This window comes from Lineus longissimus, chromosome 8, assembly GCF_910592395.1.
Source record: "Lineus longissimus chromosome 8, tnLinLong1.2, whole genome shotgun sequence".
Taxonomy (NCBI): domain Eukaryota; kingdom Metazoa; phylum Nemertea; class Pilidiophora; order Heteronemertea; family Lineidae; genus Lineus; species Lineus longissimus.
This window is the reverse complement of record NC_088315.1, coordinates 20,638,869-20,654,195: the sequence shown is the minus strand read 5'-3', so window position 1 is coordinate 20,654,195 and position 15,327 is coordinate 20,638,869. Positions and strand designations below refer to the sequence as shown.

The window sequence follows — 15,327 nt, the reverse complement described above, 5'->3', positions numbered from 1 at the left end:
ATAAGTTGGTCAATTTGACACATATAAATCTCTCCTAATTTCATGACCAAGGTCTAGTTGTGGCAGCATCTGCAATCTCATCAGGTCTGGTTGTGCCATGCAGCATCTCCTGTCTATCAGGTCCGGTTGTGACAGCATGTTATGGTTGTTGCGAGACAGTCAGAGCCTCAAGCCGAATGGGACCTGGCTGCACTGCCGTCTTGTCCACACGATGTGAGAGCCGATGTGACTGCATCACCAACATCACCGTATCGCGACTATACTCATAGGGAGAGAGGTCACATCCAAATCAGGCCGAACACGCCGAGAAGAGGCATGACACCATGTAGAGACTTGGCGTATCCAGCAGAGATATGGAACAACCTGCGTGGAGAGAAGGCACATCAGGAGGAGACATGTTACACCCTGTAGATGCACACCTTGTACAGAAACATGGTGCACTGTGTCTGGGGATGGCTCATCGAGAAGAGAAAGAGCAGATCCGGTAGAGACATGGCACATCCAGCAGAGACGATACACCATGTCGAGAGGAAGTACATCCGAACGAGACATAGTGCAACCCTGCAGCGCCATATCACACCCTGGATAGACATGACACATCCAGTAGAGACATATCACGCCCAGCAGAGATGGCACATCGAACAGTGACATAGTACACTCTGTAGCTACATATCAAACATGCAAGCTGCCATATCTGGTTGGATCTGCCCCTGTTTGTTATGGACTGCCAGTGAAACACAAGTGAAAGAGGAGGGATGTGTTTGATGTGCAAATGTTGGAAGCATACATGGTCTCCCCTGGCAGTAGACTTGGTCTTCTCTGTCAACAAACTTTGTCTTCCCTGGCAACAGACTTTGTCTTCCCTGGCAACAGACTTTGTCTTCCCTGGCAACAGACTTTGTCTTCCCTGGCAACAGACTTTGTCTTCCCTGGCAACAGACTTTGTCTTCCCTACCAGCAGACTAGGTCTTGGGTGATATAAATAAAGGCTAGCAAATGCTTTTACTTCAATTTTGTACAGAAAGGCCAAGTGTAAATGTACATGGAGTTTTAGATAAAAGCATTTACTACTCTTTATTCATATCACCCAATGTCTTCCCAACCTGACCAGATAACCAGCTGGAAGAGGTTGGTTGTTACGTCGGCTGTCCTGTCGTCTCCAAAGTTCATTAGCGGTTACCTTGGTGTAATTTTTAGGTTGTGTCAAGGTCTTCCCAACCTGACCAGATAACCGGCTGGCAGAGGGTAGTTGTTTCAGAGTTTTTATGTTGTGTCAAGGCCTTCACAATCTGAATAGATAAGCAGCTGGCAGAGGTTGATTGTTTCCACATCCCACAGACCATGCAGACAGAAAGATATTGGGATTTCACCAATCGCAATTGCCGTTGCCTGTACCATGACAGAAGACGGACAATAGTGCGATGGGCTTCATGATTTTGCTTGGGTTGGGGAGTTTCTGGGCTGATAAGGGCAGACATACATTGGGTCAGGTCAAGTATTGGGGTTGAGAAAGTGTTAGGTGTTGGTGTAGGGGGCCTACCCTAAGGATAAAATAATGTGTCTCAATTTCACCATGGCAATCTGACAGCACTTCACCATAGTGAATTGGGACGGTGAAATATTTTACCATGGTGAGCATGATAAATTCTACATTCATGGTGAGCATGGTAAACTTTGAATTCACCATGGTGAACGCTGCATTCACCATGGCGAGCATGGTCAACTCCGATTTTACCATGGTGAATCTGAGATTTTTTTCTTAAGGGTCATCTCCATCCAAACCAATTCACCGACTTAACGTTGCCCTCTTTTAAGGCAACAAAATAATGAAAACAGATGCAAAGACAGGAGACTAAAGACGGAATACAATGTACAGAACACAGCCTTGTTATTCATGAAACATAGACTCTTGTCGACAACAAACAGTCAACAGAATTTTGGCAGGATTTTTCAAAATAACAATGATGTGAAGTGAAAAAATAATAAAAGTAAGTCACTCTATTGCAAATTACTTCCCACTAACAAGTTGAGGTGTGCCCACAAGTTGCTCGACAATCAAAATGGATTGATACGACGAACACCAGAGTTCAAAGGCGAGAAAGGATTCACTTTTTGCCCACATCAACGCATCATTCATTGAAATCGCTGTTGATCGAGGAGCGACACGTGGCCATCGGAGTGACTAGGGAGATGAGAGCTGGCGATTCAGTCCATGCCTGTTCGAACAGGCCACCATTCCTCTCCTGTACTGCTTTGGAGTCTTTGGTAAACTTGGATGAGATCATCAGTGGGTGGCGACTTCTTCCTAGATTTTCTGAAGACAGAAAATAGAATTCAATTCAATACAGTACATGATTGTGGCAGAGCAAGGGACAAGGATGTGACGTGACAAGATCGAAGAGCAAGACCAGCGTGAATCTACACGACACACTATGGACTAGTGGCTCTGACCCTCAACTAGAGGTCAAGAGGTCCCTGGTTCGAATCCTACTGTCGGTGAGAGACTCAGGCAGGTCTCTTAGACACTTGCCTCACTACCCAGATGTATAAATGGGTTCTGGCGCTGGGCATATGGACAAATGGGACAGCATTTTTTCCTTCTTTTTTTGTTACTAACAGGATTGTGTGCAGCCCAGGCTTCAATCTCTTCATCTATCTGGGCCCTCGACGATGGCACCTTTGGTCCTTCCTTTTCCAACAAGTGTCTGAAACAGTGAAAACAAAAACACAGTGGAAATCATTGACCGCGTTGTAGGTTAGACACTGCTGCTCAAATGATTTGAAATATTCTCCTCACAACCCAAAGAAGAAAACCTAGGTGGCTTTTTCGTTATGCATTTCTTTGCAGTGAATTAACGAGTAAACATCGTCTCTCAGACACTTGGGAAACGCATCTGAGAGCATCTCAGTTTCAAAATTTTCCTGCTGGAGACCCCCAGACCTCCCTTCGTGGGTGAGCGCCTACTGCGCTTTCATGTGATTGTGAGGGCGAGCCCTCACCATATTCAGGCTTCGCCCTCAACGGGGCCCCCTCTATCCAGCTGTGCTGGATCCACTCCCTTATTTGATGGTGACCTACCATTGTGGTCCAGCCACCAGTCAGACAAGGATCCCCTTTTGCGATTTGCTGCTACTTCTGGCTGTACCAGGGCTACTTTTTGCTGGGTCACTGGATGTACCAAGTCATGCCCGCTGAAACGACAAGTGATCATATCAACATTGTTGTGGCGATACTCTACACCATCCCTTCGCAATTCCCACAGCCCGTGATCACTGTTCACTAAAAGATTTGAGAAACAAGTCGTCACAATTCCGTTGGCGTCATATGCAATTTGAATTGCAGCAGACGTCGCGGTTTAACATAAGTTGTGTACCGGTGCTACCGAATACGCTGCATGACATAAGGGCCTTAACATCACAGTAGAAAAGAATCATATTCAATTTGGCTAAATCACAGGGCTCAGCCAGGCCTCTGAATCTGATATCATGATGGGGGGCGGGCGAGGGGGTTGGTCCAGCAGCGGCTGGCAGCGGACATTTGTCTTCATGACTCTTGCTTAGCGCTGCTACAGCTTAAAGTGCTGTGGTACAGTCTAGAAGCAGTGTCATCATTGGCGAAATGGACCAAAGTTTGTGAGGGGCTGAGTTTCGTCCAAAAATAGATCTGTTTACACACTACGGCAATGGCGTATTGCAGGTACACGTCAACGGGTCATTGATTGTCGGACGTCAGTTCGCCAAGAAAACCAAAGGAATCGAAGGATTCATTGAACTCATCAACACATCATTAGTTTTCAGTGAAGTGCAACTGTATTCCTAGGTAAATCACTTTGGTATATAGAGAGTAAGATTACAATTAACTCACGTTAAAGTTTGAGTTCCGGGGAGGTAGCGTTGTCAGTACGTTGGTTTAGGGGCGCAATAACCTAGCTTATAGCGAGCAATTAGTACACTAAGATTTCAGTGATTAACATAATAGTTGCAAGTATTTGGCATTTTAGACTCATAATTCGTGCTATAATAACTACGTTGTAAACATAATGCTCAAAATTGATTCAATGAAAAGTTGTTAGGGCAATATCAAGCAAGCAGTAATGGAAAAAAGTGTAATTCCATTAACTGAATATTGTTTTTAGACACTATAACATTTTAGGCCTACTTTTCCGTAAACCACGAGAACAATGTATGTGAAAAAAACAACACATATAAGTGAGGCGCCGAGTATACAGTAATTGTAAGGTAAAGAAAAGCTCGGTCTTTTTCTAAAGTCTGGAGGTCCGGAGTCCGTAACTGTGACGGTCACGAGAGTGATTTGTCCTTACGGATAGATCGAGAGGGCGGTTTGGGGTTCCGCCGACGGTGCTCGCATGCATTAGTCGTATCCCCGAAACCTTTACAACGCGAACAAAGCTCGTGGCATCCATGACGGTATAGGAATTGACGGTGAGGTAACAAAAAAACTCGTGGCATATCGGATGCGCATCCGATGACGGTAAAGAAATTGACGGTAAAGGATCTCGTGGCATATCGGATGCGCATCCGAAGACGTTAAGGGAATTGACGGTGAAGGATCTCGTGGCATATCGGATGCGCATCCGAAGACGGTAAGGGAATTGACGGTGAAGGATCTCGTGGCATATCGGATGCGCATCCGAAGACGGTAAGGGAATTGACGGTGAAGGATCTCGTGGCATATCAGATGCGCATCCGATGACGGTAAAGAAATTGACGGTAAAGGATCTCGTGGCATATCGGATGCGCATCCGAAGACGGTAAGGGAATAAACGGTGAAGGATCTCGTGGCATATCGGATCCGAAGACGGTAAGGGAATTGACGGTGAAGGATCTCGTAGCATATCGGATGCGCATCCGAAGACGGTAAGGGAATTGACGGTAAAGGATCTCGTGGCATATCGGATGCGCATCCGATGACGGTTTTATATACATATATATATATATTATATAAATTTTAGTTTTACACTATTATGTAAGTGCAAGCTCTAGTGAGCTCACACAACTGTTTGACAGTCCTGGCTCCTCCATCGTGCAGACAACATGATGAGAGAGATGAGACAGTCACAGCCAGGCAAAAAAAGTCTTGGCTGCTCTGCCAAGTTGTCAACATGGTGAGAGAGATGGGGAAGTCACAGCCAGGCCGAATCAGTCCTGGCTGCTCCACCGTGTTGACAACATGATGAGAGAGATGAGATAGTCACAGCCACAGTACTTCGATCGTTTCTCCTCCGCACGTGCTAGGACGTGTCTGTCGGAGCTGACAGCTATCTCGATGATTAGGACCTCCTTTTCCTTCTCATAGAAGACGAGCATGTCGGGGTGCCAGTGTAATGTTTTTGAGTGTTTCTGTTTTTGAGTGTTTCCCCTCATTGCCTACCCTAAGGATAAAATAATGTGTCCCAATTTCACAATTGATGTAGGGGCCTGCAATGGCTGCATCATGGGCGGATAGGTCATGTCCCATATATCAACAATCGGTGATTCTCAATTTGGTCACCATGGCATGCATGCATGCATATCTTAGAATTAATTAACTATGTTGCATATACATGGCTGTATAGCTATAGTCAAAATTAGCAAAGATATGCACATGTCACTGTGCTACGAGTATTAGGTCAGCAGGCGTTCGTCTATTACGCGATCACGACTACTTCACATACGTTGAGCAGAGAAACGAAAGTTTGATACCTAACTAAATTCTGAAAGATCAATATTTTGGTTTTGCTAATGTGCCTTCACTAATATGTTCTTTCGTTTTCATCTCAAAAAACATCAACCTGAAAGTGATCTTGATTTTATCGATAGATACCTCTTACACTAATCGATATTCTAATGTAAGAGTTTTTTTAATATATTTGTCATAGCAATTTTACAATACCCAAAATATGGGTCATACCAGCAGACCACAGGCCTAGTCTACATATAGGCCCCTAATATAAATAAGATACTTGGTCCTGGTCAATTGGACAGACTACCACTCGGAAGAGATTGTCCCCATGTTTATTAGAAATGTCTTTATGACCGACTGACTGATGAGACTGTCCATATGATTACTGGAGATGTCTCTTCAAAGGGTCCTTTAGCTGTACAAGACAACATTACACTGTGATACAAGACAACTGATTTGGTTGTACCGTGGTAATCATCTCACAAGGACGGACAATGGAACAACCAACATCTGCCAGCTGGTTATCTGGTCAGGTTGGGAAGTCATTGACACAACTTCAAAGGGTCCTTTAGCTGCACAAGACAACATTACACTCGCGTTCTACATGGGTGATACAAGACAACTGATTTGGTTGTACCGTGGTAATCATCTCACAAGGACGGACAATGGAACAACCAACCTCTGCCAGCTGGTTATCTGATCTCACGAGCCTGGTTGTACCCAATATCTACCTGAAAACTCTTTAAGTACAACTTAAGTACTACTTGGGACCACAGTCAACTTAGAAAACTGGTGAATCCTCCCAAAGTCCTTTCGCTCATGCAGAACGTGCCACCAAAAAGACATCAATAATGCACCATAGAACCAACGTTTTTATGCTTGATGGATGTGAGACCAGTCGCCCAAGTTAGAGTGAACTTGTCTCTTCATTCTGGTTGTGATTTGTCCTCGAAAGACCATGTTTCGTAGTGGTAGATGTTAACAAGATATGCCCTGATGACCTTTTGATATAAGATAATAGACCATGGAGATTAAGGCCGAGGTGCGAGCGGTCTTTGTTTAAAGACAATAATAGACCGTGTATTAGGCAGACTGGTGTCTTTCAACTGCCTGCTATGGGACGGAATAACGCACCAGAACGATCAACACGCATACATGGAACATGTCTAGACTGAATGCAAGAGGGTTAACTGATACATGTATATATAATATTCTGTCATTGGCAGTCTCCTCTCTGTCGCCGTGTCGGCCTGACAAATGAGCAGCCAGGCCCGCAGCCAGGGTCGAGCCTGACTTGATGGCAGTGACATCGGCTCTCACATCGTGTGGGCAAGACGGCAGTGTAGCCAGGTTCTGGTCAATTCAAACGGCAATCTTTCCTCCCACGCTCCACTGCCGTGGACCAGCAGTACTACATGGAACGTATACAAGACGTACCCATGCCGCAAGAAACTGACGGGTATATAAACAATTTGATAGGTACAGTATAGTTAAGATAAATCGCATGATTAAACCAGGTTCATACTTGCTTTGACTTTATGAATGACGGATCTGCGGGAGCTGGTTCAGGGGTTCCAGCGATAAATCGTCCCCCGCCTTAAAAACGGGCGATATTTTAAATTTTACGCAAATGCCTAGTTCCAATTTCTTAGCTTAGATGGCGGTACCTGACAGTGACGAAGACTTGTGAAGATGTGACACTAAATGCATAAGGATTTATCATGGCTCTATGTTGTTTATCTGCTGGGGAGGACCATGTTTTCAGAAATGACTTTTGCCAATGAGACAGTAGACCGGCCTGGCCCTTCCCTCTAATGGATGTTCCTTTTCGCTACTTGGTGCGCCTTGTCTCCAATTGTGTCAAGTTCTACGTGGTGCCCCATGTCTTCTGGATGTGCCCTCTCCTTTCATAGCGCACCATGGCAGTTCCATTTTTTAGCTCAGGTGACAGCACATGACAGTGACGACAAATTTGACAAACGTTTTATCAATGTTATCAGTAGTTAGCAGTCATTGAAGGCGTATATAGTGTGTCGCGACAACCTCCCATCAGGACACTGTCGCATTATCACTGAACCGGTCGGGTGATCAACATGGTAAAGCATGATAAACAACCCGAAAGAACGCAGGGCTCGCTTGTGAACATGGAGCTGTATGTAATGAAGCTGTGTTTCGCGGTCACATTTTTTCTTTTGTTTCATTACCTGACACTGCCCGAAGGACCTCTGCGTGTCAGTGAGGGGAGGGATGGCACGTTGACACTTTACGGGGTGTGACAATCTTCCTATGTAATCTGTGTTTCCGCAAGGCCATATTGTCAGGGCGTTCCACCATACCTGGGAGCAGCCACCCAACATTGCTCGAGAAGAGTGTCAAGGAGTTTCCCAAGCGCAATCCTACATTCAATTGCTGGCCACCCTACATTGTCTTGTACTTTTGAAAAACTTATTAAATGTCAAGGGTACCACCCTACCTTGATAAAACCCTGCTGCTAAGCTGGTCAGCTAGCTCTTGCTCACATTTAAATTTGTTTTCCTCTCCAACATGACTACCTCGTTCGTTCGGGCTCTTGTCTTTGTGTTATTCTCAATTGTCGAAGGTAAAAATAATTGACCACCCAAGACAGAGAACTATCGGTTTGATGCCCGGTGTACCGGAGTGTAAAATCCCCTGGGCCTGTAGACATTTTGGTACTGTGCATCCAGTAGATAGACCAATAATGATAACCGGCCAGTCATTGTCAACATACCACATGGCGCGCGTGACGAGCACTCAAATCCGAACCTCCCATCGGTCTCTTTCTGCCACGTGACCTAGTAGTGCTTCGGTAAAGTAGTGTAAGGTAGTTTCCAACACATTTAAGGACTAGATAGCGAGGCGCGTGCGTGAGGGATAGCGCAACTCTTAGAGACGGGACTTTTCGTGTGTTTAACCGCCCAGATGAGCATCAAACTTTCACCAGGATAGGTTCTGACATTCTGAAGTGAAATCTTCAAAATGCCGTGGCTTGTGTATCAATTTTTATACAGTTTATTGGGGCTTTATTTCGCGATGATGCTCGGCGAGCGCTCTGGATTAGTTGCTGGGAGTGTGCCGATATCCATCTACTGGAACTCGAGCAATGAAATGTAAGTCTCACTTTTTATTTCGCCTTATTCTCGGAAAGGTTGCGTTTCAGGATTTAAGACATCATGTGGATTGCAAAAGAAGACTTCAAAGAAGTTGATGGAAAAGTTATTTTTGTGAAATTGTGCGCGGGTTTTGGGTTATTTATTTTGAAAGTTTTATAATTTTCACGCGCACTTTGGAATGGATACACAATATACGGTGCTTGCAGAGCTTGCCTGTGTATAATTTTGTGCATAATCTTCATGTTTTATATAAATCTTTAGTCTTTTTTTCTGATGAGGGATATAAACATATTCTTGGGGAAGCTGAATATTTGATATCAGAATAATCATTGGTTTATTGAAGAGTTATCATTGTAATGTGATGATTCTTACCAACATCTAAAAGATGAAACATCTAAAAGAGAAACCATGAAAGCTGGCTTATACAACTAGGAAATAATTACCAAAGAAACCATTTTTTGGGATTCCCCTTAATTACTGCTGGCAGAATTTGGCAAGCCTGCGATGTTGGATCAAGGGTGGCAACTGCAATACAAGAGTGTTTTTATTGCAATCTTAAGGGTTGTACCAGCTGTGCTTTAACCATGATCATGTGAGTTTGGGGGCAAGCTAAAAATTAAGAATCCAACCCTCTTATCACAAAAGTGTGCAATATCCTGTGTGTATGTCAGGGGGTTTCCATTGTGCAATAATTATGGTGATATAGATATGAATGAAGGCTATACCAGCATGTTATTAACTGCAAGAACTACATTAATAAATAAATGGGGATGTGTTGCATATATAACTGATAACATAAATAGATAATTATCACTAAATGAACAGTACTGGACAAAGATTCAAACTGCATGGTGAAAAAGGCAGTAATTTGGTCTGGGTTTTTTTTGTTGCAGAAATTTTGTCAGAAATTAAACATTTCTCGGAAAATGTGTTACCCGCTATGTCATTGAAAGGAAAACTAGATTTTTCAGATAAAAGATCATTGAAACAAAAGGTGAAAATTGGATATAATAGAAACAATGCAATGAAAAAAATTCGTTTTTCAGGTGAGGAATCATTCAAGTGAAAAGTTTAGTAGAAACAATAGCATCTTATTTAATTAAACTTGTTAAAAACCTCTTTGGCTTGATGACAACTTGGAGAAAAAAGACATGTATAAACTGTAGTTCCGTGGTAGCGGCTTAATTAATCCAAGACCAGAAACTGCATAATTAATGCTCCGAATCAGTGATTGTGACTTGGTCCTTTGCAGACATCAATGTCAGTTTCTTTGATCTTGCTCGAGATGTCTAATTAATCCTCCTGGTCCTCTCATCCTGAACGAGAGACCGACAGTTCCGCTGTGTGCAAGGATTTACAGTGTGAGCATCAGGGAAATGTTATCCTCAGGGAGTCCTTATTGATGGCTAATTAATTTTTAACCCTTTAAGACCCTAATTACAATAGTCAAAGGCACACAAACGAATTCTTAATGTATGAAAGCCAAACTGCTCGGAAAAAAATTCTTATTCTTATTGATAAGAAAATGTCTAAGAATGAAATGGTTAAAGTGATTATTTTTTTCATCTTAAAGTTGAAACTTGTGGTTCTCAGCCAGTGATTGTGAATCTGGCCACAATGTTGGCTCTCATACACACTTGGTGCACACGTCCACTCCAGACAATTATTCTGTCAGAAACTCTATCGCTTTGTATACAAATCCCAACAAATATGACATTTTTCAAATGTCTGAAGGCCTCCACACATATTTGATCAAGAACATTAAACAAGCATTCTTGAGAGAGAAAAAATGTTCATGTATATAGCTATAAATTAGATCGTGTGTCTGGAATCTTTGGACATTCTGAGATAGAAATAAGCGTCCTAATATTATACATGGGACACAAAATTCCTTACCAAGTAATGTTTCACACATAATATTTTCCCAGGTTTTTGGTATTGCTACACTTTATATGTTAGAGTTTTATAGTTTTACTGAAAATATTCATGGTCCGTTGGCCGCACCTCTTTGCTGGAGTGTTTATTCTTGGGATCAGCTGTCCAAATGAGAATTTCTATGGGTTTTAATGTGTGTTGACAGTGATAAAGAGAGATTTCAAGTCAAAGAATTGGTAACAGTTTTGTGTGGCATTATTCATTGCCTCATGCGATGCATGTGAGTTGACAACATGCATTTTCTAGGGGAGAATAAGAAAGTTAGAGGAAAGGTTCTAACCAATTTGTTTCAATGTGTTTTTCACATCAGCAGCCAACAAGCTCAGGATATTAGGCCCATGGTTTCCTCTAGCATTCAGTTTGCCAGTGCTGAAGAATGACTCCGATATACATCAGGTGATGTCCTTTATAATCTGGTTGGTACACTGTCTCTTTTGGTGATATCTCACTTTTGCAGGTCTGAAGTATTTTGTTTTCTTTCTGGACCAATTTTCTGTGTTCACAGGTGTGAAATGAATTGGTTGAGATGTTGTGATATTTCTATGCGCGATTGTAGGTCGTACATCCCATTTAAGCAGACCTGTGAACAAGAGATGAGGGACCAAGGAAATCCCATCCTAATCCAATATACCATCCAGGAAACCCTTTAATATTTTATTCTACTTAAATAAACCTGAATGAAACCTTTCTTGAATGGCTTCCTGGCCTTAGACACTTCATAATGACCAACAGGGACTCCTTTGTTTTTCTTGTGACCCTTTTAACCCCTTTGTTTCCTGCTGTTTATCCATCCCCTGGGGCTAGACAGTCAATTATCAAAGCCCAGCTTTACAGGTGAGAAGGCAGGCTTTGATTGAGGGGTTAATCATGCTTAACTGAGGTCCCAGGTGGATGAGGGTCTGTGCATGGTGTGGTCCCTCCCTGAGATCAAGGTGACAATGCACTGTCCCTGACACGTCCTACAAAAGGGCCTCAACCATGGCGGGTAGGACCAGCTGGTCTATACAACATGTATGGTCTGGATGTGATGGGCTGCAGGGGGTCCTTCTGGAATTTGATTCATTGTTGTACCATAAACCACACACACTGTTAAAAAACTAATGATTTAAAAAACTGTCTTCGGTGCTGTACTGGATGTACCTCCATGACATGAAGTAAAATTAGGAAATGTCAGTGTTAAGGATGGATATACAGATTTGTTCAAAAATCACCACCGTCCTTATTTGCAGAGGGCCTCTGAAACGTTCTCAATTACAAATTATCCAAAAAGCATTGTCCTCTACCAAGGTCCTCTACTTCCAGTAAGGTTGAAATGACCTATCCCTTAAACAGACTTCCCACTTGTCCTCTACTTCCAGTAAGGTTGAAATGACCTATCCCTTGAACAGACTTTCCACTTGTCCTCTACTTCCAGTAAGGTTGAAATGACCTATCCCTTGAACAGACTTCCCACTTGTCCTCTACTTCCAGTAAGGTTGAAATGACCTATCCCTTGAACAAACTTCCCACTTTCATCTTACACGTTTGGTACCTCATCAATTCAAGGTATCAAACACTGCACCAGAGTATACACTTCAAATTGTTTTAAAAAAACGTTACTAAGTGATTCTTGACCTATGAATGAAATCAATGATGTGTTCTTCACTTTTTTGCCTGGTGACTACAATAATATTCCCCGAAAGTGCCACTTCAGTTTCTTGAGACCATTTTCCACCACTCTTGGGCGTCAGAACCTGAGTTTATGCCATGAACGTGTTGTAAAAAGTAAAAAAAATTGTTTGCAGACGGCTGCACTTATTTCATCATGTGGAAAACTTATAAACAATTCATGATTTCCCAGTTGAAATTTTTCTGAAATTTGTGGTAGGGAGTCCATAGTCATCGAGTGTGGTATTTTAAAGTGCATACCTGTATTTTCTTTCCATATTGACTTTTATCTCAATATTCACGTTGGAAAATGAAATTTCTCTTGCAATATTATCTACCATTGTTGTTGGTTCAGTTTGTAAACTCGCGTATCTGAGAAATGAAATATTGATTTGATATCATATTCGAGAGCGCCGTAGTAACTTATAAACTGGAGACATATCAGCTTGAGCCGACTTGTAAAGGCCATCGTTGTGTCCATTACATTTTCATTCGCACAACTGGCATAATCACTAACAACCAATCATATCATTTGTCCGCCATTGATCGTCGCGACGAGCCAAATCCAATGTAACATAGGCGTGTCAATTTACATGATTTGTGAAAAGCTCTGAGTTGTGTACATTGCATTTCATTCCTGTGAAGTTTATGAAATCAGTGTGGTGATATCGATGCTGGATCGCTGAAAAGTTTGTGGCAAATACTTGATGTTTATTGGCGTCTCGTTACTATGACGAAATCAAATTTCAATTCGCCTTATTAAGTTTGGCTGCAGTTATGGTTGGTTTTGAAATCCTGGCAATGAGATGAAAATTTGTGCCAAATTGAGAAAATACGTTGATGAAGACACTACTCTGGTTTGCTCTCCCAGGCGTCCTCACCATGAGGGTTGACAGTACACCATTCGTACCAGGTTTTCCATTGACGGAGTTGGGCATCTAAAACCTTCTTACATATCTCTAAGCTGTGTATACACTCCAGTCAGCAGCAGACAAAGTCATCACAGCTTACCCAGTGTCCCCAAACACAAACTTTCTCAACCCAGACAGAGATCTTATCACCTCCCTCAGAGGTGCAAAAATCCCCGTCCAAATCCTGCGCCAGCCTGAAAGCTCGACATGACTGACCTGTATGGCCTGGCTACCAATGTTTTTATAGCATTTGAGCCATTGTGATGGTGCATAAGGGGTTTAGCTTCAGTCCGTCACACAGGGACCATGCTTAGCTGGCCGGACCATTCATAACACTGGCAGTCCACTACTGGCTGTTTACGTTGTGATGCTTTGTCTCCCATCTGAATGAAATTCTTTGTTGATACGTATCCATATTGGCACGGAATAGCTGGCTTTGACTCCCGTATGTCCAGGGATATGAGTTAGAATGTGAGCTTGAGGTTAGTTATGTCAGTAGATGCATCCAGATATGAACAAATCTTGGCTTGAAGACTTCATCTTGACATAATGAGGTCATGATAGCGCGATCGCTGTGTACGTCATCTCAACAGTTATGTTTCGAGTTTTCTTCAGACAATGCCACTATTTCTCAGTTAATTCCAACCCTCCCGTTAATGCTGAACATTGGCTCAATCTCTCTTCATCGAACCTGGTGTTATCCTCATTTCACCTATAGGCGACAACCTCATGTCCTCGAAGAAACGTTAGCCAAGTGTTCAGCTCTTGATATGAGTGAGAAACAGACGTTATCACCAAGAGCTTGTAGCCCATTCTCTTATCCTGTTACTTCCGTTGAAAGTGGCAGAAAAACTTTAGATACTCAACATTCAGATATACGAGACAACACGTGTGCAACATCGATCACTTATTTGACTGGGGAATTAAAAAAGTGAGAACTTGGTTATTAGTATGTGCACAATGTCTCATCATGTCATTGTCACTGTCTCCTTCTCAATCTGTAACTGTTATTGATAGCCAAATTTTCGCGGGAAGACATTTCGTATTCCGCCAAAACAAACACCATGAGAATTTGACAGTCAACACATTCAGCAGAAAAGGGTTAACCTGATACATCCACATATATGTGTACATTCAATGAATTGAAGGAGTGGATTTAGGACATTTGAGGGTCCGGAGTGTCCTTCAAAACACCTGTTCACCAACTGGGCACATTCCTGGCCCTGACCACGCCAGCATGAGGCCAGCATTTGAGTAGTTTTGTCCGGTCTGAAACACGTTCAGGGAAAAGGAAGGAAGAAATCTGTAATAAACCAACTCTTGGCCGTTTTGCCATTGAAAAAACGGAACATGTTTGCGTGAGATTATTCGAAGTATGAAAATGTGGTGAAGATATGTCGACTAATTGCGTGTCTGTCCGAGGTTTGAGCCCCTGCAGAGATTTGCGACAAATATATCAAGAATTTAGGGCTCATCATCGATGTAATTCATTGTAGTGTTACTGTCGAGAATGTCACCACTGTCCAGTGTTGAGAGAATTTCATGTCAACTTGACACAAAATTGTCAAACTTGAGTTTGTAATCACCATCAATATTTAGTTTACAGTTAGTTTGAAACGAATGCTTATACATGGTATGATGAGATGTACATGTCTCTCATTTGTTATATTGGTGTGTTCTTTGGACATCCATAAATAGGCTTTATTCGAAAGAATTTGATTGGTAAATATCGTAGATGTCTGCCATTAGTCGTGCCCCGAGGAAGCACCATCCTAGGCTGTTCTTTTATTGTGTAGACTGAAAATTGAGATATTTTGCAATTTTTCTAGAGTATAAATAAAAATGGCATCATTCATGCAAACATGTTCTCAAAACTTAGCACAATACATTGTATCCCAGTAGTGTGCTCTCATCTTTCAGACATCCACAATGTTAAAAAATAATCTTTTTTTCAAAAATTGCTAAATTTTTGATGAAATAATCTGTAGGATAATCTCATGAAATCTTATCGATATTTTTC

At 42.3% G+C, this 15,327-nt stretch overlaps 1 protein-coding gene and 1 long non-coding RNA gene across 5 annotated transcripts in view; one reads left to right on the top strand and one right to left on the bottom strand.

Annotated features, from left to right (window-relative positions):
- Positions 1-1,864: 1,864 nt before the first annotated feature.
- Positions 1,865-4,011, bottom strand: LOC135491987 (uncharacterized). 2 transcript variants are annotated; one of them, XR_010448004.1, is made up of 4 exons: positions 3,866-4,011; positions 3,080-3,192; positions 2,531-2,705; positions 1,865-2,314 (listed from the first exon to the last, which is right to left on the bottom strand). It is a non-coding gene; the product is annotated as an uncharacterized LOC135491987 (long non-coding RNA). The 2 variants fall into 2 exon arrangements; XR_010448005.1 differs by having other exon boundaries at positions 2,618-2,705; positions 3,866-4,010.
- Positions 4,012-8,557: 4,546 nt separating this feature from the next.
- Positions 8,558-15,327, top strand: part of LOC135492199 (ephrin-4-like) — a 101,733-nt gene continuing 94,963 nt past the window's right edge. For all 3 annotated transcript variants that reach the window (XM_064778483.1, XM_064778482.1, XM_064778484.1), the window contains exon 1: positions 8,558-8,811. In XM_064778483.1, the coding sequence (XP_064634553.1) occupies positions 8,681-8,811 (131 nt within the window). In that variant the 5' untranslated portion in view covers positions 8,558-8,680. The remainder of the gene's footprint in view (positions 8,812-15,327) is intronic.